At 45.8% G+C, this 27709-nt stretch overlaps 1 protein-coding gene across 1 annotated transcript in view; it reads left to right on the top strand.

Moving 5' to 3' along the window:
- BCKDHA (branched chain keto acid dehydrogenase E1 subunit alpha) overlaps positions 1–27709 on the top strand; it is a 205588-nt gene that overhangs the window by 28607 nt on the left and 149272 nt on the right. The window contains exon 3 of the mRNA XM_085625275.1: positions 22781–22960. Coding sequence (XP_085481401.1) covers positions 22781–22960 — 180 coding nt within the window. The remainder of the gene's footprint in view (positions 1–22780; positions 22961–27709) is intronic.

Genomic DNA, 27709 nt, shown 5'->3' with positions numbered 1-27709 from the left:
GACACCATGCAAAAAACAGAAATTGCATCCTGAGATTGGATTCAGCCATACCTCTACCGTGATAGTATACAAAAATCAATGTGAAAACAGAAATAGTGCTATCCAAACGGTTCAGAGAAACAAGAGTTCTAAGTGAAAATATATGATGGACATTCGCAAAGAAAAGGAGAAGTCACGAATTAGGAATTAAAAAGCCAACCTGACAAACACCAGGCAGTGATGTGAGAGTCTGCATGCATTAAGTCGCAGATTCTGAGACAAAAGTGAGCCGTAAGTGCGATTCAAGGTGACTATAATTGTCCAAAAGTGTCGACGGTAATTAAGTTTTCAAAGAATATCGACCAGAGAGATATAATCTATTCACGTCATGTGAGAGTGATGAAAACGTGAAAAACCATTCGTAGGTACCCATGCGGATGGTTTATTGAAAAACCCCTACCTTCAATGCGTGTTGTAGGTGTGTTAGACCTATTAATCACAAAAGGATTGATGCTAATTACCGAAAAGTATCTAAAGTCAAATACTGATGTGTTCCAACACGCCTGTAAACCAATTGAGGCTTACCTTGGAACCGGTGATAATTCCGACCCGGTAGGTCTGAAGGAAATGTGATTCGTATATGTCCTCTCGAGAGTGTGGCTTCTTCAATATAGTTCGTAATTGCCGCTTTTATCTATATTGCCGACGGTTGAGAAGGGGAGAATGTGCATATATCAGTCGGGAACTAGGCTACCCAATTTTTTGCCTATTTACGTATGGTTTAAAACAATCCCACGAGCAGCTTCTTACCTAAGACGAGTACATCCAGAAAAAAGGTGCTTCCATCCGTAGTGTGGGTGACCGGCGTGTTGTCGAAGTGCGCATATCCGGAAGTGTCTAACCGCGTTATATCCTAAAAGGAGAGACTAGAACGTGTGCGTCAGTGTAACGTGTGTCTCGATCGTACAACGATCGTGATTTACACTAATGTGCATGCGTCACCAACTAATAATACGTATCCCGATTTTCGTGCCAGGCGGTCGCATTGCTTAACTCGCAGGGTAGGGATTCGAAGATGGTCAATATGCATTAATTTATTATTTAGATTACATATTGGGCCGAAACGAGACTGGACCATATAAGTCCCTCTGAAAACCGTAAATATTGATCAAATCTTGATCGTGATTGGTGCAAGTGCGCATGCGTAACTAATATGCCACGCATCCTGATTTTTGTCAAGTTGCTCAATTCTTGATTGCAAAGTAAACAAGGAGCAGTATTGTACTTGTAAATTCATGAATAACATACATTAATCAGTTTAAGTAAACACATACAGGAATCTACAAACTAGATGTTCGGTAAGACATCTATTGACCTCAGTTGCAAATAGAATATATGACTTGTGAGGGCGGAACAGATTAAGCAACATCAGTGACTGTCAATCGCTGTTGATCATGTTAAGAAAGGGTACAGTGTAAAATACGTTAGTTAGCCCGATTGTTACTGGGAACAATCTCACTCTAGGGATCAGTCCCTTCATAGTGTGAGATGAACCCATAAGAAAAGGTCAAGTCGTTGTCAGAATTCAGCGCCACATAAGAGATGAACATACCTGTCAATACAAGATTGCTAACAGTCATATGAACAAATTATCACTTTGTATATGGTGATATATCTAAGTTAACTTTAGAGAGTAAGATGAGACAATGGAAATCAATCCTGGTATATGCTAGTTTGATCACTGTTCAAAATTCTGTTACAATAGTAAAACATCTCTTTGTGAGTTGGTACTAGGCTCATGGGATGCAGGCAAAAGGGGTTCTCACTTAATGTACTTCAGAAATTCAGTTACCCAGGAAATAATGCATCTCGCTATCACTGTTAAAACCCAGGTCATGAGTACGCAAACGCATAATCCAGAATGCTTCTAGTCTTCTCAAGTTAAGTTCCCTATTACCCCCTCTGGGGTTTTGTTTGCAGATGTCAATACCGTAGAACTTAAACTTTTTGTTTACATCTTGAGTGGGACAATCCCATATATGCAGGGCCATCGGATATCTTGCGTCCTTATGTTTCAGAGCCCTGATATGTTCCCCAATTCTTTCCCTCAGACTTCTAATGGTGCTGCCCACATATTTGCCCCCACAAGCGCACTCAAGTACATAGACAACATATTTACTGTTACAGTTTATGTTCTCTCTTATGTCGAAAGTTTTGTTGGGGCCATCAAAAACCCTCTTTTTGTCATCAGCCCATCTACAGGTACCACAACATCCGCATTTAAAGAAACCTATTGATCTTGCAGTTAACCAAGTGTCTTGGGTTGCCTTGTAGGTGTAGCTAGGACTGAGACGAGTTCTAAGTGTTTTGCCTCTACGGTATGTAATCTGTGGTTTGTTATGTACAGATTTGCTGAGAAAACTGTCACTGGTCAGAATATGCCAGTGTTTTTTCATGCTCTTTAGAAGAGCCCCACTGTAGGTGTCATAGTTAGTGATCAGTCTGACCACCGTGTCGGTCCTTTTCACCCCCTTATCCAGGATGGTATTGATCCGATCTGTGTGCCTGATTCTTCTTGCTGCTCTTTGTATAGTGGTTTTCTGATATCCCCTTTGTGTGAATCTGGCACTCATGTCGTGTAGACAGGTGCTGAAATCTGTGTCCAAGCTGCAGTTACTTCTGGCCCTGGTGAATTCTCCAAACGGAATCGCATTAATCTGATGTGGTGGATGTGCACTATTGGCGTGTAGAATAGCATTGCACGCCGTGTCTTTCCTATATAGTCTAGTATGTAGGTGGTTGTCTTTGATGAAAATCTCGATGTCTAAAAAGTTGATGCATGTCTTACTTGAGGCCTGTGTGAACTGCATATGAAGGTTGTTCGAGTTCAAATATGTGTGGAAGTCTGATAAAGCCTCTGGAGATCCTGTCCAAATCATCAGACAATCATCGATGTAGCGTCCCCAATACAATATGTGATCCTGGAACCTGCCACCTCCAGGTCCCCATATCCAGTTTTCTTCTAGTACGCCCATGAACAAATTAGCAAAACTTGGGGAAAATTTGGAACCCATGGCAACTCCTTTCCTTTGTCTATACCATTGTGAATTGAACAGAAAGACATTATTGTTAAGAATGACATCCATCATACTGATCAACATCTCCGTGTGTTTCCATAGTGAAGCAGCTCTTCTAAAAAGAAAGGTTTCTAGGGTTTTGATACCCAAATCAAGTTCTATGCTCGTATAGAGCGACACAACATCCATGGTCACTAAGGTCATACCTTCCTCCCATCTGAGATCTGATAGTATGTTCACGATATGTTTAGTATCTCTGATATAAGACGGTAAATTCCTGACAAGTGGAGATAGGAATATATCAACATATTCTGCCAATCTCTCAGTGGGGCCCCCAATACCCGCCACTATAGGTCGACCCGGTGGAAATGCAAGTTGTTTGTGTACCTTGGGTAATGTATAGATGCATGGGTAGTTAGGTCTGAACACTTTTAGATAAGTCATTTCCTCTAGGGTAAGAAGACTCTCATTATACCAATTAGTTAGATGCTTGTTAACCAATAACGTTAGGGGACCTATCGGGTTAGAGTGCAGTTTTTCATAGCATGTTGTGTCACTAAGTTGTGTCTGTATTTCCGTGTTGTAATCACATTTGTTCATCACCACTACGTTGCCTCCTTTGTCCGCCTCTCTGATTATCAAATCCCTGTTGGATGCAAGTTCTTTCAAAGCCACCCGTTCACCTTTAGACAGGTTATCTGAGTATCTGATTCTTTTTTTCTGATAGATCTTATCCTCGAATTTATTAAGGTCAGACAGAACCAATTTGTGAAATGTATCAATCGAGTTGTCAGCTGTCAGTGTAGGTGTCCACTTAGATTTGGATCTAAGTCCACTGGTAAGTGAGTAGTCTGTTTGTACATCTAACTCCTGTAGGAGTGTTTCCATGTGTTAGGGTGTTTCTTCGGTGTCTGCTAATGAGAGCAATAATTGTGTATTCATTGCATCTTGTATGCTGAAATTTACATTCAAAGACTCTAAAGGTATGTGCGTAGTATCTTTATTAGGAACAGGGTTCAATTCAAAAAATCTTTTTAATTTCAGATTTCTAATGAATTTATACAAATCCACTTTAGTATTGCAAACATCTCCCTCAATATTGGGGTTGAAACTTAATCCCTTCTTTAACAGTTTTACCATATCATCATCCAGTGAAAAAGAAGAAAGGTTCATTACACCAATATCATCTGTTGCATTCTTTATTGTTTCCTGTTCTGTCCTGACCTCAATTTTGTTCGATAGTCCTCTTTGTCTCCCGGCCCTTTGACCTCTACGGGTTTTTCGTTTGTGAGTTCGCGAGTTGGTGGCAATCTGTTTCCCTTCCTGATTCGCAACATCTCTCGTAAAAAAGAGGAAGAAGAGGGAGTCCCTGCATTTTCTTTTTTTTTTTTTTTTTTTTTTTTTTTTTGAAAAACCTTTATTGATGTTTCAGTCATTTACATGTATGGGCCTACAACCCCCCGGGGCCGGCCGCTAAACAATCAGGATAATAAAAGCAAATGTCAATACAGGCGGCACCTCGGAGAGCGAAGTCTGCAGTCCAATATAGTCCGGCCAAAAAGCCGCGTGGGTAGGACACCAGGAGAGAAAGGGTTTTTCATTTTATGATGAAACAAAAGAGTAGGATCAGGTGCCAGACAATTTGCCAACAGCGAGAAGGGCCAGGATAAGAGACAAACAATAAGCAGCAATACAGTGAGGCGATGGCGCAGGCGCGAGAAAATACGGATGGGGAGAAACATCAAAAATAGTTGCGCCTACTGGTCCCCATACCTAAAACCCAGCGAACCCCCCAAGAACTGTGGCACACATGAAAAGCAAACGATTCACAATCAGGGTGGTGTATCGCACTGATCCCAGAAAAGAAAGCAAAAGGAAACAATGAAGAAAGAAGAGGCCATGGAAAAAGGGATAAAGACGAAAGAGTCCCCTCCCCCAGCCCACCACCCTGCACCTCTGCGAATGAGTATGGCCCCACCCCCCAGCAGTGTGCCTGTCGCCCTGGAACTAGACCCGAAATATAGAAGAGACAGGGAAAAAGAGAGTAAGAAAGGCCCCCCCAGATGGGTGAGCGGAGAAAATGTAATAAATTGGAGGAGGGCCATCAAAACATAACCCCGGCTTCTCCCCCCCGCACGGTGAAGTCTCCCCCCAACAAACAATTAGCGGTACCAAGCCGATCATAACAACAAACATAAGGGAGGGGGGGGGAATGAGGAAGCATTACACACCAACTGTTCGAATGACCCCAGAAGCGCACAACCATGAGTCCACCTATCCATGAAGTGACCACCCTCAAAGGATCAGTCTCAGCCTTGACCGCTTTTTGCGAATCTACCCATACCTGCCCCTTGACCCAGCACCATGTCCAACGTCCCAAGGTACAGGAGTGTCCAGAAACAGTCGGGAAACGTCGCACACAGGTGGGGTGGGAGTCTCTGAGCATCCGAACGGACCGCTACATGGAGGGGCATCTTTTCAAGTGCTGCCCCATGATATGCACTGCCCACAAGGGCCAGATAGGCTGGAGCAGCCAAAGGGGAGACACGTCGTTGGAAGTGTCCCTGGGCCGCCGGAGACCTCGCACGGGCCAAGGCCACCATCTCCCGCACAGGTCCAATACCTCCGGAACAGATGAAGTTCACAGTTAGCCGACCACACGGTAGCATATTGTCCGAAGTGTCCGGCTGTACACTAATCGCGGGGGGGGCCGCAGCATCTTCCTCTCGAGTGCAGTGTGGAGAGCCGCTGCGTACCTGTGTACCAGCATGCCGCCACTGTCCCAACGCTGTTACCACACCATCCAGCTTCCCCCCCAGGACCCCGGCGCCATGGACAAAGGAGTAATGAAGGGCCCCCAGGGCCTCCAGGAGGTCTCCATACTCCAGAGCGGCTCTCTCCGATCGCTCCGCGACACTCTCGAAAGTCACACACCTCCAGTCCCGCTGCGTCCCGGCGGACAGGATGGCCGGCTGCATGATGACAAAATGGCCGCTGGGAAGGCCCGACTCGCATAGGGGCCAGGACCCAGGGAACAACGCCTCAGGGGCCACGTCGCTGAAAAGGGGGGTCCCGGGACAGACACAGAGCCAGCCGTTGCGCGGTCACAGGCAACAGTCGTCTCCGCCACGGACCATCTCCCGCGAAAAGCCGGGAGCAGCCCGCACGTATCAAGGCGGGCCAGGGACGGTGCCCAGGCAGCTCACCTTCCAAGGCAGGGGCAAACGCCACAGAATCCGGAAATCGCCCTCAATCCGCAGTGCTCAGTAGGGGGAGCGGCCACGGTAAAACGCAGGCCGAGGGGAGCTCCACTCCGGTGGACCGGCCCCACCCAGTCACCACAGGCCGTTGTTGTTCCACTGCCACCCGGCCAAGGTGCCCACTCGAGGTCCCGGCTTCGGGACCGCACGGGCCGCAAAGTTCGATCGCTGATTTCTCCGGTTGTGTGGCAGTCAGAAACCTCAGAGTCACTCGATCGGTTGCCACTTTCGCTTACGAACACAATCTCGTGGTGCAGAATAAGGATCTCTTACAGGATATCCGTGCGGGGTGCGGAGGCTCACGGAGCCGGGAATCTACGCAGCCGTCTCGGTCGCCATCTTGGCTCCTCCTCCGAGTCCCTGCATTTTCTAACTCGCTGTCACTAGTAATGGGTGTATTCAAAGAGGAAGTGCTTGAGGAGGTAGAAGTAACCCCTTGATTCTTATTCTTCCCTACGTCTTTCCCTGTCTGGAAAAGGAAATCATATTTTCTCGCATACGTGTATACACGTCCATCTCTGTAATCGATCTCATCGCGTTTCAATTTTCTCGCTTTTCTTTCTTTAATTTCATTCTGATGTTTTGTGAGAACGTCATTAAGTATTATATAGTTCTTATCTGTGGCTTCCTTGAGGTCTAGGGCTTGTATTTCTAGTTCTAAAGTCTCAATGTCTTTTTGCAGTTTGATCAATTTCCTGTCTGTGTTTTCTATAAGAATTTTCATAAGTGTTTGGGATTTATCAGTTAAGGTATCTTCCCATTTTGTCAAGAGGTCTTCGTCCAAATCGTCGTATGTGGGGAAGATTTGGGATCTGAGGCCCCTGGGGACCCTATTAAGGCGCAAGTACTGCTTTAATGTGGCGCCATCCCACCATTTCGAATTTTCGGATTTTTTAAGCCTTTCTAATCTTACAAATTTGTCACGTAAGCCTTCCTTACGTGTTGGCGCATCAGTCCTGGCACTTGCTGCCACTGATTGACCCTTGGCCAGATTGTCGAAGAGTTCTTCGGCAATCTTGTCTCTGTCGCTAGTCATAATGTAATCACGTGGATGCTGCTCCAACCTGACCTCTGACAATTTGAACAAACAGGGGGTGTTATTAATATGTCAGGTCTCTGATGGGCGCACTGGGGATCACGTCAGTAAATGAGCCTGAGATGGTGGACCAAGGTCCACTCATATCAATAAAACACCAATTGTGCACACGTTATAAGTAAGATTGCGTATTAGCATGAAATATCCACAACATTTATAGAACCAAACAACTGTATAAGCAATGGATGACAGGAAACAGGGTTGTGTTCCGTTTTGCAGTTTTATGTTAGATTTTGGAGATCCAACCAGCCAACACGTGTTTCGTCAGAGGGTATAAACCCCAGACTTCTTCAGGGCTGGAGAAAAAGCATACATGAGGTACGTATCACTGACACAATCCTATAACCATATTACAGACATGTCATTTATAGTGACTCATTTGTAGTTATGGTGGGAACAGACACCATGCAAAAAACAGAAATTGCATCCTGAGATTGGATTCAGCCATACCTCTACCGTGATAGTATACAAAAATCAATGTGAAAACAGAAATAGTGCTATCCAAACGGTTCAGAGAAACAAGAGTTCTAAGTGAAAATATATGATGGACATTCGCAAAGAAAAGGAGAAGTCACGAATTAGGAATTAAAAAGCCAACCTGACAAACACCAGGCAGTGATGTGAGAGTCTGCATGCATTGAGTCGCAGATTCTGAGACAAAAGTGAGCCGTAAGTGCGATTCAAGGTGACTATAAGTGTCCAAAAGTGTCGACGGTAATTAAGTTTTCAAAGAATATCGACCAGAGAGATATAATCTATTCACGTCATGTGAGAGTGATGAAAACGTGAAAAACCATTCGTAGGTACCCATGCGGATGGTTTATTGAAAAACCCCTACCTTCAATGCGTGTTGTAGGTGTGTTAGACCTATTAATCACAAAAGGATTGATGCTAATTACCGAAAAGTATCTAAAGTCAAATACTGATGTGTTCCAACACGCCTGTAAACCAATTGAGGCTTACCTTGGAACCGGTGATAATTCCGACCCGGTAGGTCTGAAGGAAATGTGATTCGTATATGTCCTCTCGAGAGTGTGGCTTCTTCAATATAGTTCGTAATTGCCGCTTTTATCTATATTGCCGACGGTTGAGAAGGGGAGAATGTGCATATATCAGTCGGGAACTAGGCTACCCAATTTTTTGCCTATTTACGTATGGTTTAAAACAATCCCACGAGCAGCTTCTTACCTAAGACGAGTACATCCAGAAAAAAGGTGCTTCCATCCGTAGTGTGGGTGACCGGCGTGTTGTCGAAGTGCGCATATCCGGAAGTGTCTAACCGCGTTATATCCTAAAAGGAGAGACTAGAACGTGTGCGTCAGTGTAATGTGTGTCTCGATCGTACAACGATCGTGATTTACACTAATGCGCATGCGTCACCAACTAATAATACGTATCCCGATTTTCGTGCCAGGCGGTCGCATTGCTTAACTCGCAGGGTAGGGATTCGAAGATGGTCAATATGCATTAATTCATTATTTAGATTACATATTGGGCCGAAACGAGACTGGACCATATAAGTCCCTCTGAAAACCGTAAATATTGATCAAATCTTGATCGTGATTGGTGCAAGTGCGCATGCGTAACTAATATGCCACGCATCCTGATTTTTGTCAAGTTGCTCAATTCTTGATTGCAAAGTAAACAAGGAGCAGTATTGTACTTGTAAATTCATGAATAACATATCAGTTTAAGTAAACACATACAGGAATCTACAAACTAGATGTTCGGTAAGACATCTATTGACCTCAGTTGCAAATAGAATATATGACTTGTGAGGGCGGAACAGATTAAGCAACATCAGTGACTGTCAATCGCTGTTTATCATGTTAAGAAAGGGTACAGTGTAAAATACGTTAGTTAGCCCGATTGTTACTGGGAACAATCTCACTCTAGGGATCAGTCCCTTCATAGTGTGAGATGAACCCATAAGAAAAGGTCAAGTCGTTGTCAGAATTCAGCGCCACATAAGAGATGAACATACCTGTCAATACAAGATTGCTAACAGTCATATGAACAAATTATCACTTTGTATATGGTGATATATCTAAGTTAACTTTAGAGAGTAAGATGAGACAATGGAAATCAATCCTGGTATATGCTAGTTTGATCACTGTTCAAAATTCTGTTACAATAGTAAAACCAGCCAAGCACCAGTCCGCACACACCACCAGTCCACGCACACCGCCAGCCAAGTACCAGTCCACGCACACCGCGTGCCAAGCACCATTCCACGCACACTGCCAGCCAAGCTCCAGTCCACGCACACCACCAGCCACGCACCAGTCCACGCACACCGCCAGTCCATGCACACCGCCAGCCAAGCACCATTCCACGCACACCACCAACCAAGTGCCAGTCCACACACACCACCAGCCAAGCGCAAGCCTACACACACCGCCATCACATTTAGGATTTTTTTTAAAAATAAATAAAAACACAAACAAATTGCAAATAGATACAAATCTTCTAACAGAAAATCAGCAACTAAATACATTGCACTAACACCAACCTTGAAACAGAATCAAATTATCCAAAGAATACAGACCAGGCAGTTCACTTTACCACTCAAGAATCCTCCCAAAAATTATTTTGTGTGTGGTACGCTCCAAAACAAGCAGAGAGACACAGTGCAGGATGAGAAGGACAGTCGGTGCAGTACATACGACTCTCATTCCGCAAACCTTTTCGCCAACAGACTCTACATCTCCTACTGGGAAAATGTTTTGCGGGTGTGGGAGGAATGTGATCTGGAAAGTGGCGTTCTTTCAATCTAGCAACATCCTCCACCAGTCCAACTCTAGGAACACTTGCCTGTTCCACTACAACAAGGCTGCCTATTACAGACTCCTGAAACTTAGCAAAAGTCATCTTTGACTCAGGGCAAGAATCCTGGAACACAACAAAAGCATTAAACATTGCCATGTGGAAAAGATGGATAGCCAACTTCTTGTACCAAATGTAAGCCTTACGAAGAGCAGTGTAAGGTTCCAACCTCTGATCTACTCTGTCAACACCACCCATGTGCCTATTATAGTCTAAAATGCACACAGGTTTGCGCGCTTCAGCGACCTGACCCCAAACAGTCACAGGTGCAGTGCTTTCATCATGGATGGTAGTCAGCATGTAGACATCTCTCCTGTCTGTAAACTTCACAGCAAGAAGCTCCTGGCAACGCAACGCACTGCACTGTCCCCGCACAAGCTTTTGACAAACAAGTTCTTTCGGGAAACCTTTACGGTTAGAGCGGATTGTGCCACAAGCAAGAGTGTCCACTTTGGCCAATTCCCTGAACAACCGCACACCAGTGTAGAAGTTATCTACATATAAATGGTGGCCTTTGTTAAAAAATCCTCTTCCAAGTTCCCAAACAATTTTCTCAGTCACTCCAAAAGTGGACGGACAACCAGGGAGGTTAAACCTAGATTCCTTACCGGTGTACACCCTGAAATTAGAGACATATCCAGTCCTACTGTCACTCAGCATATACAGCTTTATTCCATAGCGTGCCCTCTTACTAGGAATGTATTGCCTACAAACCAAGCGGCCCTTGAACAACACCAAAGACTCATCCACTGCAATTTGTTTCCCAGGAGCATAGATCTCAGCAAATCGATCAACAAAGTGATCAAGGACAGGCCTAATATTAAAAAGACGGTCACAGTCAGGGTGATCTGGTGGCAACGCTAAACCATTATCAACAAAATGCATCATCCGAAGCAGTAGCAAATACCTGTCACGACTCATGACTGCCGGAAAAATAGACGTTGCCATCAAGGGACTGCTAGACCAATATGAAGACATTGATGGCTTCCTTAGCAAGCCCGTCAAAAAAGTTAAACCCAAGAACTTCTTCATCTCTTCAACATTTGTGGGAGTCCACCGGGTAGCTCTAGAGTGTGGCTTAAGACTGGCACAGTTGTCCCTCAAAAACTGTTCGGCATACAAATTAGTCTGCTCAACAATCTCTGCAAAAAACACATCGTCCATAAACAACTGAAAAAAATTGACCGGCAAAAAGTTTTCAGTATTCACTCTAGACCCTGGAACACCAGTAAACTCTGGCAATGCCGGTTGCACCATGCCAGGGGCAACCCAGAGGTCATCACTTTCAAAGGGAAGCCTTGCAGCCCCAGCCTGCAGCCCAGAAGCCTCTTGCCGCACTACACCAACGGGAAGCCTTGCAGCCCCAGCCTGCAACCCAGATGCCTCTTGCCGCACTATCGGCACATCAGTCTCCTCCTCTAACACAGGCACTTCATCCGCACTAAGAGTATCTTCATCATCCGATGACTCCATACGGAGAGACAACTCACTGCCAGAATCGTCCCCTGCCTCCTCTCCCTCAGATGCAGAGTCAGTCTCTGAACCAATATCAGAGGAAGACTCAAACAGCAAACCAACAACCTGCTGAGCAGTCATCCTGCGGCTAGCCATTATACTTACTAAGATAGAAGACTGCACAAACAAGTCAACAACAACCAACAATGTGCAAACCAAGTAAGTAAAGAAATGTGTACCTTTATCACAAAGATCAATGTACTCAAAAACTATACAATCCAATTACAAGAGACAGCTGCACTCACCAGAAACCAACTCTGCAGTGACACAGCAAAAACCAACGATATCAAACTAGAAAGAAGAAAAAAAAACAAATTACTCACAAGACAACAAAATTAATTCACATCGAGCACCAATGCAAAAAGTTTTTGACACTCAAAAAACAAACATACTGCTATTATTACACCATTTGCAAAAAAAATTTATGCAGAGAAATCAAACACATTTACATTGTACAAACAAGCATTTACAATGCAATGGTCTCGGCATTGGTAAAGTTAGAGCTATTGGCATTGCTCATGACATTATTTTTGTTTATGTTTTTTGTTTTTAAAACATTTAAAGAAACTGCATTGTCATGAGCAATGCCAATAGCTCTAACTTTACCAATGCCGAGTCTCTTTGAAGTCACATTAAAGTTAGTGAAAGGTGTTACTGCTGCAGAGGTAAGATTTTTCTTTTCACCCCGAGGGCAATAATGGAGCGCCCGATAGGGACCCGTCTCAGCACCTGCTTTTTAGAGCTGCCGGTGATGAGCACTGGCAGGACCCGGCACACTTAAAGCTCTGGCTCTAACCCTCGCACATGCGAGACCGAGTGGCAAATGCTTGATTGTCTTGATGTGGAAAGGTCGAACTATTGGGCACGTTCTATATGTAGTTGTGTCTCTGTGAACGAGTCTGTATATCCGAGCGTCTGTCTTGCCAGTTTGCATGTTATCCTAGATGCCCATGTGGCAGCGTCTCTGCCCCCCGCTGTCTCTGGATGATGCCCGGATGTGCCCTCGCTCTGCAGCTGCAGGCGGAAGCTGGCGAGGGCAGCCGGGGGACCCAACAGTTCCCTCACATGGCGGAAGGCCTGCTGGTGGGCAGGATGTCCTTCCTTTGTGAGGCCCAGCGAGAGAAGCCTCAACTTCCCCAGCGCGGAAAGATGCAAGGAAAGGGGCGGGCTGGAGGACACAGGGCACTGAAAGAAACCAGCGAGCAGGGACGGAGAGGGGGCAAGGAGAGATGGCGGGAGGGAGGACACGGAGCTCTGAAAGAAGCCAGCGAGCAGGGACGGAGAGGGGGCAAGGGGAGATGGCGGGAGGGAGGACACGGAGCTCTGAAAGAAGCCAGCGAGCAGGGACGGAGAGGGGGCAAGGAGAGATGGCGGGAGGGAGGACACGGAGCTCTGAAAGAAGCCAGCGAGCAGGGACGGAGAGGGGGCAAGGAGAGAAGGCGGGAGGGAGGACACGGAGCTCTGAAAGAAGCCAGCGAGAGGGGGCAAGGAGAGATGGAGGGAGGACACGGAGCTCTGAAAGAAGCCAGCGAGCAGGGACGGAGAGGGGAACATCCTGTGACAGCGCCGTGAAGCCGAAAGGTGTGGAATTCTCTGAAAAATGATCACCTTCTGAAAGTATCACTGCTCGGCGGTTTTACAACTATGCACGCCCACGGTTCACTGGAGTTTGGGACAACCACACCGAGCACAAACAAGCCGAGGGCACCGGAAGACAGCACCGCCTTTCTCCGAGGCACAGCAAAAATGCCTCGGAGAAAGGGAGCCTCATTTTCGGAATTGGGGGCGTGTTTTGCTGTTGTCTCCTCCCTGAGACTTCTCGCAAAAAACACGCCCCCCGATCCGAAAAAGACGGGGCTTCAACGGAGTGACTGGACCTCTTCTCCAGTGGCTGGCCAGCATTTAAGAGGCCAGCCAATGGAGAACAGGAGAGAAGAGGGGCGGGTGCAAGCCCCTCTTCTCAAAGACATTAAATCTCCGGACTTCCGGTCTGCCGACCGGATGGTCCCGAGACCTAAAAAGAGTCTCTTACCAAACTACACAAACAGCAGAACCGCCAGAAACAACTCGGCAAACTGAAAAGAGCAAAAGCCTTCACCTAGAACAAAAAAAAAACATTACTATTGCGATTCACAAAAAATAAAACAATAAACATTACAACATGCTATATTACTACCCAAATGGTCAATCGGGTTATGTTCCAGGTGGGGCAGAAAACAGCAGGGAAAAAACAGAAGGGAAAAAAAGGCTACTCTGTCCTGGGGTGGGTGGGCCAAATACATATTATAAAAATTGCCCCCTGGAAGCGACACAAAGGGGTTTTCTGCCCCCCCCCCCCGGGGCCAGAAAAGTCTGTGGAGTAATTATCCCCCAGGGAAGCGACCCTTGCCCAAGGGGTCGCTTCCCATAACAATATTACGAAATTCTCTGGTGTCTAGTGGGCTTTTCTGCCCCCCCTGGGGGCAGAAACGGACCGAAAGTGGACCGATCTGCCCCCAGGGGGGGCAGAAAAGTCTGTGCTGAAATTCAACCCCCAGGGAAGCGACCCTTGCCCAAGGGGTCGCTTCCCATAACGATATAACAAAATTCCCTGGTGTCTGGTGGGCTTTTCTGCCCCCCCTGGGGGCAGAAACGGACCGAAGGTGGACCGATCTGCCCCCAGGGGGGGCAGAAAAGTCTTTCAAATATTCACCCCCAGGGAAGCGACCCTTGCCCAAGGGGTCGCTTCCCATAACGACATGACAAAATTCCCTGGTGTCTAGTGGGCTTTTCTGCCCCCCCTGGGGGCAGAAACGGACCGAAAGTGGACCGATCTGCCCCCAGGGGGGGCAGAAAAGTCTTTCAAATATTCACCCCCAGGGAAGCGACCCTTGCCCAAGGGGTCGCTTCCAAAATGGCCACAAACATCATCCCTGGGGTCTAGTGGGGGCATTCCTGTCCCACGATCGCGACGCTGTGCGCGATCGTGGGACAGGAATGCCCAGCATTGAGACATCAGGGGAGAGGAAAGAGTATTTCCTCTCCCCCGATGCCTCAAGGCCCTGAAATTCCACCCCCCCCCGCAACACAGCACCAAAACACTTACCCTTCCCGTTGGACGCGCTGGAAGAAATGAATTCCAGCGCGTCCAACGCTTCCTGATGACGCCGGCGCGCGCTGTGCGCGCTGACGTCACCAGGAAGCGTGGGGGGGCTCGGGGGTGGCAGCGGAAACTCTTCCGCTGCCATCCCCCTCTGTGGGGGCACGATCGATGCCCCAGGGGGGGAGCGCCAGCGCTTCCTCCAGGGGCTGTGCTCATGACGGAGCGGTTCCGTCATGAGCACAGCTCAACCGATGCTCATGACGGAACCGTTCCTTCATGAGCATCGAAGGGGTTAAATAAAAATATTTCAATAAAAAACAGGTGTCGAGTTTCAAGACTACATAATGTTTTTTAAGCTGCATTTTAAAGATTAAGCATGCGATAATGGTCTGTTGGTTTTGTGTTATTAATTGGCATTTATATTGTACCCATTGAGCTACTAGTATGGCATCGCAGCACTTTTCGGTAGTTTATGACTTACTCTTCTGAGGGATCTCAAGCAGGCTAGTGGAGATGATCCACAGTCCCTACCTTCGGATCTAATGTGTAGGAGCAGATTCAGTGCACTAAAGTGAGGTAGTCTGTTTTTTAAGGTACCACAAACTAAGTTGCTTAAAGAACTGTGAGAATTTGACAGGTATATAATGCAGTAAAGGTCCACCAGAAGTATATACAATGGTTCACGTAAAATAACAGGCAGTTGTCTGGTCACCAGATGTTCTAATCTCCTTCCAAAAGATTCTTTTGAGAATCCTGCAAGGAGACTCCGAGGCAAATTAGACACCAACGTATAATCGGGAACACTGGAATTATGCAGCAGGAAGGACCAAGTAATGTTGCAAGAAAAGGCAAATCATGCGACACGTTATTATTTTTGGCTCCAGCCTGGTTGCCAAAAAATGCCACTTACGGACCGTAACAAAAACTTACACTGGGTTAGAGCCATTGTTTGCCGTTGGTTGTATTGTTGCTGCAATTTGTTTGCTTCTTATTCAATAGATTGCCTTTCTCTTCTTGTGCTTGTCCTTTCTCTGCCACCAGACTGAACCAACTGTAGATTATATTACACCCGACAGAACCAACTGTAGATTATATTATCAACACCCAGGTTCTGAGGGACACAGGGTTACCCCATTGTCCTTAATGAAGTCTTTTCTCAGGAGCCTAGCCTCTATACCATCCTTTTGATTAGCCAACTTTTATCCTCCCAATGGCCAACATTTAGTTAACTACTTTTTAGGTCTCGGGACCATCCGGTCGGCAGACCGGAAGTCCGGAGATTTAATGACTTGGGAGAAGAGGGGCTTGAACCCGCCCCTCTTCTGCCCTGTTCTCCATTGGCTGGCCTCGTAAATGCTGGCCAGCCATTGGAGAAGAGGTCCCGTCACTCCAATCATGCCCCGTCCTTTTCGGATAGGGGGGCGTGTTTTTTGCGAAAAGTCTCAGGGAGGAGACAACAGCAAAACACGCCCCCGAATCCGAAAAGGAGGCTGCCTTTCTCCGAGGCACTGCCTCGGAGAAAGGCGGTGGTGTGCGTGTCCTCTCCCCCTGCTCTCAGCTCCTGCCCTTTAAATATTTTATTTCCTGTCAACGTTCCCCCGTAAGGATACTTTTTTTGCTTTTTGTGTTTAATTTGCAGGCGGCCCCCATCCCGTTTTAAGGTAGAATCAGAAGAGCACGTTGGCCGCGGTGTATATTCACGCCGCGTGTGACGCACACGCGCACTACAGACTACTCAAATACGCAGCGTTTGTGACAAACCTCCCGCATTCGGGATTTTAAAAGTTGACAAATGCCACCCACCGCTGTTGTCATGTTTTTGCGGCGACAAAAGTCATACTTGAGTTTTGTTTGATTGAAATGTTATCATTTAACCTTAAATGGACGATCGATGCCCTGCTTTGAACGCAAACTGCAGCAGGGTGGGTAAGGTGGTTTGGTACTGAAGGATTGCCGGGCTGGCTCCTTTCACCCCGTCAGGGTTCAGCCAACAGGAACCCCAGAGTCATCTGGGCGGGGTGGGGTACATTCGGCTGATCCCAGGATGTCTGCAGCATGCCTGCCTTTTGTTCCCCATCACACGCCTCTGGGCAGTCTGTAATTAGCAGGAAGCCGCCGCGCAGACTGTGATTACCAGCCCCACTGATGGCAGCCAACCCCGGCCAGCCCTGCCAGGCTATATGGCCCTGCATTGTCCTGGGCCAATACAGCGGGCACTAAAAAGCAGCAATCGCCCGACTCCTACGCCTTCGTTGCCTGTCCTTTCTGCAGCAATTAGCATTTTATGCACCCGCGACAACTGTCTGTTCTGGGCATTGCCACCTCTCCTGGGAATGTCTTCCTAACGCAATCTCCATGCCCTGTGGGGGTGTCTCTCCCCCAGAGGACTCCTGCAACCAAGCATCTTTGCTTTTAAAAGTTTTAACTACCTTTATGGTGGCTGGCGGAATATCCAGTTCGCCAGTTGCGAATGGTTTATATTTGCTCCGACCGCTGGTATACGTTTTTTTAATCATCAGGTGAATTGCAATTCATAGTTATAGTTGATTCCTGGTTCAATTTGTGTAATTTAAGGACTTCTGATCAGTTGTTTTTTTAATTTATTTTACATGTAGAAATTCCATTTTTCCCCCAATGGTCATATAGAGTCCAATGCACATTCCGCACCTAGATGAAGACAAAAACACTAGCAACTGGTCAACTGGAAATTCCTCCATTGATGGCCTATCTAGTTATCTTGTTCTCTGTTAAATGAACCTTCAAGGGAAATGTTTTTAAAACTGGTCTTAAATCCCCACCACACGTCATCAAGCATTTGAACGCTAGGAACTCGTTCTTACTGATTTTTAAAGAGGCAGGCACGGGTGTAAATAACTGAAGTTGGTGGCCCCATTAAAGATAAGATGCCCTCCCATGTTTTACGGCTCCGTGTGGCTTTCTACCAGAGACAGAGGTTCGGCCATGCCCTAGCCCCCGGCAACAGTTTCCCAAACGATGTCATTGAAATGCCACGGTCAGCAAACGCCATAAACGCACGCTTTATGTGGCGTGAGTTTGCCTTTCACAGAATGCACCGATGGGGTTAGAGGTACGTCGTTTTCTGACGTGCAGGGTAGGATTGCCGGGTCGGCACGTTCTTTACGTGTGGTGGGCTACCGGCACGTCGTTTACCTACAGTGAGGTTACCGGCAGCGACGGTGAGTTTACCGGCACGGCATTTACCTCGAGTGAGTTACCCGGCAGTCGTTTACCTACGGTGAGGTTACCGGCTCGTCCTTTACTGAAGTGCCTGGCGGTGTTACCGGCACCTCGTTTATTGACGTGCAGTGTGCGGGTACCGGCAAGTTCTTTACATGTGGTGGGTTACGGGCAAGCCGCTTACCTGGGCTGCCTGGTGGGGTTACTGGCACGTCGTTTAATGAAATGCCGGCTGGGGTTACCGGCAAGTTCTTTACATGTGGTGGGTTAAGGGCACGACGTTTACCTGGGGTGCCTGGTGAGGTTACTGGCACGTCTTTTACCCGGTATTACAGGCACTCGAAACCTCACATGTCTGGCGGGATCACCATGATGTGGGGAAAATGTAGCAGGAGAAAAGGGACGCCCTTTTTCTAATTTTACCAATATCTACATTTCCCACTAAAAACTAAACCTTAACACAATCACAAAATTGTCTCGACACGAAAACGGAATAATAAAGGCGGTTCTTCAACAGAACTCGTGTTTATTATGGTCTGATTCAATGTGTACAAAACTAAGTTATTCATGTAATGGGTCAAACTTTCGACAAAAAATGGGCAAAAAAAGTCAAACGTAGAGGTGGTGTAGTGAATACTCACGCGTATATTACGTAATATGTATCCTAAATTAAAATGTTGTTGTGTAATGACGTTTTATAATCCAACCTGCAATTTTGAATAGAAAACAGCTCAACAATATGTGCAACAGGGGACACTTTAGTTAACGACATTCACTATAACACGACTCATCGTATAAACGCAATTACGATGCAAAGAGGCGATCGGAGATGCGTCAAGGCTCATTTGCGTGAACCTTGGGGCGGAGAAATTTAGTGCCAGTTGAATGTGTGCAAAAATGCGCACTGAGGCACGCAATGTGCGTTTGGCATAGCAGTGACGCAATTGGAACGTTAGTGAATGTTTTTCCATGCAACGGTCTCGGCATTGTTAAAGTTAGAGCTATTGGCATTGCTCATGACAATGCCGTGTCTTTAAATGTTTTAAAAACAAAAACATAAACAAAAATAATGTCATGAGCAATGCCAATAGCTCTAACTTTACCAATGCCGAGACCATTGCATTGTAAATGCTTGTTTTCTTTCTTGTCAGCACTTCATGAATGTTTGTTTTCTGCCTCTTTCCCAATCTGCTGCTTCTCACCTAAAAATAACCCTTACCCATGTGCACTCGTTTTGCTCCCTCATTCCCCTTCCAGACTCGCCCATTGGTTTCCCTACCCCTGCCTGGCTTTTCTTTTTATTGTTTTTTTTCTTCCTCAGACTCAAGCGCCTCGTTTGCTCCTTCGTCCCCTGCCCACTCACTGTTGCTTTCCTCCTACCCATAGCCCTCACTCGCTCCTCTTTTGCTTCCCCACTCCTCCTGTTCATTTAAAATAATGTATTTAATTTGAAGGTTTCTGGATAGTGTGGCACCTGCCATTTGCTGCTGGTCGGTCTGGACATCAAAACGCCCTTTCATAAAAGTAAAGTGACTTTTCCTACCAATGCAAGTGGCCCCCAGGCATATTGGATTGTTAAAAAAAAAAAAAGGAGAAAATGGTGGTCTTATCATTCTATGCGTCAGCATGTGCCTACAATATGACATAGCAACATACTTTTTTTTGGGGGGGGGGGGCGGGATTCTGCACAGCATTATCAAAAAGCATTGGCAAAGCCAATAGATCAAAAAGGCGAGACCTATTGGGTTTGCCAATGCTTGTCAAACATGGTAACACAACCTGGGCCAACTTTTCTCCTCTGTTATCGGTTTACTAGCTAAGTCAACAACTGAAAAGTGACTATTTAACCTTTGCAGAGGGCTTTCCTCTGACCGGCTATAGGCATTGCAGTATTTTAGTAACATAAGTGTGAGAAAACCATAATTATACAGAAAATGCTACGACTGCCGAATTGCATAATTCCAGTGGCACTGGGTATCCTCGTCTTCATCGAAGTAAGCATATGATATAATTGGGTCATGAACTTACAGGCGGTTATCAAGGCCACTGCATTTAAGCAATAGTAGAGGTATAAATTTGAGAAGGTCAACTAAATTACACAGCAAGGAACGGCAAACTATGCAGTACATGCTGTCTAGCTGCTTTGACATTTTAATATTTTCACACACAAAAAGTGACTCTAAATTTATGGAAAATACAAAGGTCCTTAATAAACAAAACCATATCCATTGAACATATCCAGTTCAAAATGGTATTTACTATCTGTTGCTAATAATGTCTTGCATGGAAGAAACGTTACTCCACTTCATTAACACCTTTCTTTCTGCCTTGCACAACATAAAACGTTCCAATTATCTAAAAACAAGCCTGCAAGTGCATAATACTTCCAATAAATGTGTTCGTATAAATTTGATCAATGCATTCCACTTTGTAATAAAACCTCTCATATGTTTCAGTCCTACCCTTTGTTTACACTATATACTGGAAGAAGAGCATTCCAATAAAAAAAAATGTAAAAATAGCTTAGCAGAAAAGTATAGTACATTTTCAAAAAGTAGGGAAAGAAAGGGGGACTTGGTCCTTCACTAGGAATGCTTTCAAAATGTTTACGTCCTTTACCGGTGTTAATGAACAACTACAAGTTATTTTTGATTGAAGCACCATCAGATGTGTGCAACTAGCAACATTCTTCAATTGATTAATTATAGGTTTTCTAACCAGTCTATTTAATATGGCCATTGATGTAGTCCCAATCTCTGCAAAATAACCAGAGTTTCTACTCCGGTCACTCCTAGGATTCAAGACATGGCAAGAGAAGTTGAAGGCTGAGTTCCCTGTTGAAGTAATTGCTTCTTCTCTGAGAACAGTATCTGTAATATGAATATGAATTTGTGGTTAATGAAACAAAAAATGACGGCAACGAAAGAATAATTCTGTCAACACGATTTGAAGTGCATTACATTTTCTTTTACTTCTACGGGCAAAAGTACTTTCTCCTAGAACGCCATATGAAGATGTTAACTCTGAACTATCTGGACAGTATGTTGATCTGTTTACATGCATGCCAAAAACTGGCACGCTCATAATCTTGACCAAAGAACACCATCTCTATGTTGAAATGGCTGTCATAAAAGTCTATTGGGAAAACTTTAGGACTGGTAAAAGCATGCATCAACGCACTTAAATCTAACATGGAATGGAAATGTAAAACCCAGTTTGGTTTAACATTTCATAGATATACCCAACAGCATTTTACATTTGAGATTTCAGATATACGACGACGTTGAAAGGGAGGATTTATGACAAGGAGACTGTAACAAATGGAAAATTGGTGGGCACGTTTTTAGACACCATATTCCAGACGGCCTATTGACAGACACTATTTCTCTTGTTTTGATAATTTAGTAACAAAGCGTCATTTAAGATGTATTGGAAGTCGAGAATTACTATGTTTTTTTTTTTAGATGTCTGGATTAGTTACAGTTGCTAACTCCTTCATGTTGTTGGTCAAATCAAGGCTGTTCTGTAATAGGTATGCTACTTCGCCTCATGTCCTCTGCTCCAGTTTACCCCATGTTCCCTATTTTGGTCACCATAATTCCTATTTCCAAGAATACATGGGTTTCCTGAAATCCTTAGTTCCATTGTGAGGGTGTTTTTAGGTCTCGCCTGACCCAGCGCATGCGCTGGTCTGTCAAGACTTATTGAGAGGGCTCCAAAAAGTGCTACCAGGCCAGCCTAGAGCTACAGTGCATGTGCGCGGGCGCGCGCACTGCGTTTTACCGCAATTACTTTCACTTTCGCGGCCGCAAGGCCGCTTGGCATAGCCAATAGGTCTCGATTTTGGGACCTTATAAGTATGTAGTTACGCAACTGTTGCATGGCTAAACACTTATAAGGTCCCACAGGCGAGACCTATTGGCTATGCCAATGCTTGTTTATTTTTATTATTATATTATTATGCCGCCTGATGATTTTCTTGGTGTGCTGAAAGTTGTGGGACATTCAGAATAAATGTATTGACTTTTTTTGGTCCAGTCGTTAATTTCAATCTCCTTCAGCAAGAGAAAATTCATTTTTGTGGCATTCAAATTGCAAAATAAGTACTAGTGATCATACCCTGAGAGACTTGACATATAGGCATGCTGTTCTGGACAAATGGGCTCACATGGAACTCCAAGAGCTTTTACATTGTATAAGCAAAGAGCATCCAAACTATGCCTCAAGTAAAGCTTAGTGTTTTTTTAGAGACGTGTGCAGTGTTCTCAGGCAAAAATCTCTGCCATGGTGATTTTAACTGTTAATCCAGAATGCTTTTAATTAATGAAGCACAAAATAAGTGTTCAGGATATCAAATATACACCTCAGGACAGGCTTCATTGTCCATAAGGTAATATTAGTTCCCTCAAAGCAACTGTGGGCTGGTTACAGCCAGTCACATGGTTGCTGTATGTTTGAGGAAAACTTGCTCTGCTGCTGATTGTACTATAAGCATTTTTTTTAATGGAATGAACTGGTTTTCTCTATTTATTTTGTCTTTATGAGGCAAGCATAGGAGTACTGTTTTGACCTATATTCTACTTGGTCTGTTTGATGGTAAATTCTTGAAATGATGCGAGTAGTTTGTCGCATCAAAGATAACTATTGTTCGAAAATGGGATCAAATCACACCAAGAAAATATCTACATTTTTCACCATTTCAAAATGTGTTTTTTCACACTGTCTTTGTTCCCTCTCTTCATCCCAGCGTGGTCTCCGTCAGCAGAATGAGTTCACATCCCTGGAGGAGAAGCCGCAGTTTCCTGGAGCCTCGGCTGAGTTTGTGGATAAACTGGACTTCATTCAGCCCAACGTGATTTCTGGGATTCCCATCTACAGAGTTATGGACCGTCAGGGGCAGATCATCAACCCAGATGAAGACCCCCAGGTAGAGTACCCCATCATTGATGGAGAAGGGAGCACAACACACAGCTGTTTGGGGTGATGCAATTGTGGGGTCCGAGGAATGAACAACTTTGTTGTCTTGATTTTCAATGTATGCCTTTGCAATAAGTGTCATCATTGACCTGGGAATGCCAAGTGGAGATGCTATATGTGAATCACATGTTGCAAGAGAATGTATCTCTGATGTGGTGAAAACCCTGGCATAGTTGATGCTGCTGAACAGCTTACAATCTCCTCTGCACTACAGGTCAGGTTACCTAAACAAATCATTTTCCAATGCATTATGCTCAGTGTTGATTTTTTTTTTTTAACCTGAACCCATCTTTGAAACGTAAGAATGTTCTGATGCTTGTTTTGAGACCTAAATTAATTCAAGCATGCAGCTGGTTTTGAACAAATGCTTTCCACTTGGCAACTTCTCGTGCAAGTGTCAGATCATGAGTACCTGTCACCCCATAATTGTCTAGTATTCTGCAGTGTTGATCGATGGCACATATAATTTTATTAGGATGCACATTGTTGTAATTGCAAGCCCTACACACTTGCTCAACCCCTGTGTGAGGCCAACTTGTAACATTCAAGTGTCCACTGGAAACGTTGCTTTCAAATGAGCATCACTCAACTTTCTAATTACCACCAAATCTGGTATATTCTTTATGAGCCAAAGAGCATTTGGTTGCAGCGTAACCAATGGGCACTTATTCACTTCATAATAGTGTGGCTCAGTAGGTGGAGTGTATGCTTTATATGGCATTGTAACTGCAGGGAAAGCAGAATATGTTATTGTGACAGATGGATGGCATTGTGTGTAGAGCAATTGGTAGATGTTTATTATGTAATTCAGTAACTGATGAGCTGGCTTTCTGTGGCTCATTAATCGGGCAAGCATTAAACGGTATAGCAACTGACTGCTAAGCATTCACTCACATAAGAATTGTGATCCTGGTGTCATGTAGCTTCATAACCAATGGGAGAGCATTCTGTTACACCATCACTAATGAACAAGAGCCTTGTGACACAATAACTAACGTACTGAAATTCTGTGCCATTGTAATCAGTGGATATTTTCAATGGCAGGGATGGTGTAGATATTCTGTGGCATATTATCCGATGGGCATACATTGTAGGTCCTGTAAGTGATGCACAGGCATCTTACAGTAGGTAAAAGGAAATGTATTACATGACTAAATAAAAAAGGCACCAACATTCCGTGGCTTACTAATGTGCCAACAATCACTGAGAACAGCTGACGACAGGCACTCAGTAGTGTAGTAAAAGATGGAAAGCATTTATTGCAAAGCAGCCGCTGGGCAGATATTTTGTAGCCCCGATTCTTATGTTCTATCCAAAGCACGGCATTTTGTGGCATAATTGGTGAGTAACCATCGTCTCTGCATGGTAGCGAATTATATGTTTGTGGCACATTTACTGTTGCAATACTAATGGAGCAGACCTCACTCGGTCAAGAGTGTGCCATACTAAGGAACTGCTTGTCTTTCTTAGAATGAAATGATCAAAGTATGTTTTTCAGTTACTTGCATAGGCCCACCTTTGTATGATAAATTAGTAACTTATTATTCTCACTGCAATTTTATTGACAGATCTTCATTTTGCTGCAAACGTTTTTGCTTCTGCCTAAAGTGTGCAATTCTTCAAGAGAATAACAACATCTTTTAACTGTTATAGTCTTATAAAATAATTTTAGTGCAAATGGTATCCGTATACTCATCCTAAGCACACTTACTGTGATGAAGAGCAACAGGAAAATTCAGAATACCCGTATTCTGTGGCACATGAATTCTGCTGGGTGTGTTTTAGTAGCACATGAATTCTCAAGTACGTATTCTCTGGCCCTGTAATTTTATGAGCCTTGCACACTATATATGCTCCCCCCCCCACTGGATTGGAGTCATGAGTGTTCATATTTGTGCTATGGCATAAGTTTTCAGGTAAACGTGATGTTTGTGGCAACAAAAATGTTAGTCCGTGCTCCCAAGAGTACAGAATACAATCTTTTTCTGCTGCAAACACATTGTGCACTGTGGCAGAGCTTGATCTACTGGATTATTTCCTGAGCTTTTCAAAACTCTCTCAAGACTTTGTTTTTAGGTCGAGCTTAGGTAGCGCTTGCGCTCTCTCTTTGGCAAATGTTGTATATACTTTGTCGGCTTACAGCCTTCCCATTACCTTTCATTTGTTTCTTCGAGTGTCCTTTAAAAAGCCTTGATTCCAAGTGGCTAATCTTCCCTATTTGCCCCTCCTCTCCATGGGCTGTCCCTAAACACCCCCCCTCCACCCGCCCGGAGCAACGTACTATTACTTTGTAGCCGTATACTTGTCTCATTTAGAAAATGTTTTGGGAGACTACTCTTTTCTTTGATTAACAGCGCTTTTCACATGTCCTCGTGTTTTCACTTGCTTTTTTATCTTTGCATCATCGTTGTGATTGCACATCTTGCCAGTCTGCTGTATTTTATTAGCATTTGAACCTCTCTTCAGCAGTTCTCAGCTGAGCATGGTTCATGGGGTTTAGGGCAGTTCAATCAGAAGTATTGCTTTGGTTTAAGCTTCACCGCTGCTACTGTTTTGGAACATCTGTCGCCAGCTTGGCATAGGTTCTAATCACCCTCCCGTTCCATGAGATATATCGGTACTTTCGCCTCCAGCTTGTCTGCCTTTGTAATTTAGCAGGTTAGTGCTGAAAAGGCAGCAGTCACTGCTAATGAGTTTACATCTCCGAGTTATGCAAGAGAGCTGCCGCTATCGTAATTAAGGAACCAGGTGGGAATCCTGGCTTCAGCTCAATATTCCGTGACGCAAGATACTTCACTCTGCACACCACGGTAAACAGTTGAGCAGATGTTTAAAATGTAAATGTGAAAACAGTGTAGTTGTGTTGTGAAGCACTGAAATGACCCCATACAGAGTGTGCACTATATGGAACCGTAGATTACCTCTATAAGTGTTGGACTTGGCCCTTCTGGCAGGTTCACCCCTGAACTTTTTTTCTTTTTACTGATGACTTGGGGTGGTAATTGTTTGGTCTCTGCGCACTTTCCCTGTGTCCCAGGGTAAAGTGCGTGCGTGCTCTGAGTGCATGTGGTGAGATAGGCCTGCCCTCCCATAGGAATGCATGGGGAATGTATGTGTCCCTAGTAGTTCCTGATGCGTGGGGTGTGCAGGCCTGAGTTTGGTATGTGCGGACTCGTGGGAGTGAATGCTGCGCGATGATGTGTGCGGCGTGTATGTACCTAGTGTGGAAGTGCCACTTCTAGAAGTGGGCACTTCTGTGTGCAGTGTGTCTGTCGCGTGATTGGCTGGTCATGTCATGTGACGGGCTAGGGATTCCCCAGTGTCAGGATGAGTCACCCAGTGGTGAATGGGGAGATCAGCAGCTAGATGGGTGGGAGGAGTCCACCTGGGTCCTGAATAGGACAGGGTTTTCCAAACACAATGCTGGCCCCGCCCCCTGTGGTGCGACTGACGACCCTAGCCCTTCCAGTGAATAGAGTGAGGGGCTGAGCACATCAAGGGTGCTCCCCAACCAGCTGCGACTGGTTTTCCCCCTCACCCTGAACCCAGAACAAAGGGTTTGCCTGTATAAAAATGGGGCTGTGTCCCCACAGAAACTGTTCTTTGCCAGGATCCTGCCTGAGGGGGGCTGCTGCTGCTGCTGGACCAGAGGACCGCCACTTGGACTACCTCCCTGCCTGGAGGCCCAGTGAGCTGGCTCTGGGTCCAGCCTTGCCCCCACCCCTGCCTTGCTGTGTGCAGGGGAGAACTTTGCTGGACTTTGTGGTTCTTTTTATCCTAAAGCACCAGGCAGGGCTTTCCTTTCCCTCATAGCGCTGGGAGCGCTTTTCTTGGCTTCATAGCGCTGGGAGCGCTTTGTTTGGGTCCCCTAAGCGCCTGGAAGCGCTTTTCTCTCCCCAACACGCTTGGATTTGCCTCTAGCGCTCAGGAGCGCTTTATTGATGCCAGCCGGTGCCCACCCGGCGTTTACCCCGCTTATTTAATTATTTGATCGAGCGGGAGCCCACCCCGCATTGTGGTGTGCTCGCGGGTGCCCACGCCGCTAATTTGTTTATTTTACGGCGGGTGCCCACCCCGCCGTATATCACATCTACAGAGGGAGCCTACCCCTCTCATTGCCGAGAAATCACCGCCGCGGCCCCGGGGAAGACAGGAAGTCAGGCAGCGCCTTTGGTGACGTGGGCGGGGCCTCATCTCAAACCAGGAAGTCGACGGGAGCCTACCCCGCGCTTCCCAGAAGGGCTCCGGTGAAGTAGGGCGGCCGCGAGGACGAGAGGGGTCCCGGAGGTACTGGCTGCCCGAGCGGGGCTCTCGTGAGGAAAAGGAGAGCCCCGCCGCCACCGGAGACGTCAGCGCAACCTCCGCTTCAGCCCGGTAAGTGGGGCGCTTGCCGGGAGGGTGCGCGAAGCAGCCTGGGTGGTTGCTGAGCGCTGGTGCGCTCCAACACGACCCACATTGTTTTTGAAGAGCCCAGGGAGGCTCTAAACCTAACGGGGGCATTTTGTTGATCAGCAGAGCGGCCCCGGAAGGCAGCGGGCCGCTCCAACGTTATTTGGGGCCATTATTCCGCTTCGCCTAGAGCCCAGAGAGGCTCCATCGTTGGGGGCAGATTTGTTTTCGAGCGCTCGTGCGCTCCCAACGAGGGCATTTCCTGGTGATTAGAGCGGCCCCGGAAGGCAGCGGGCCGCTCCAACGTGAA

The sequence above is a fragment of the Triturus cristatus genome, chromosome 9, assembly GCF_964204655.1.
Source record: "Triturus cristatus chromosome 9, aTriCri1.1, whole genome shotgun sequence".
Taxonomy (NCBI): domain Eukaryota; kingdom Metazoa; phylum Chordata; class Amphibia; order Caudata; family Salamandridae; genus Triturus; species Triturus cristatus.
The sequence above is the reverse complement of the archived record's forward strand: the minus strand, read 5'-3'. Positions and strand labels throughout refer to the sequence as shown.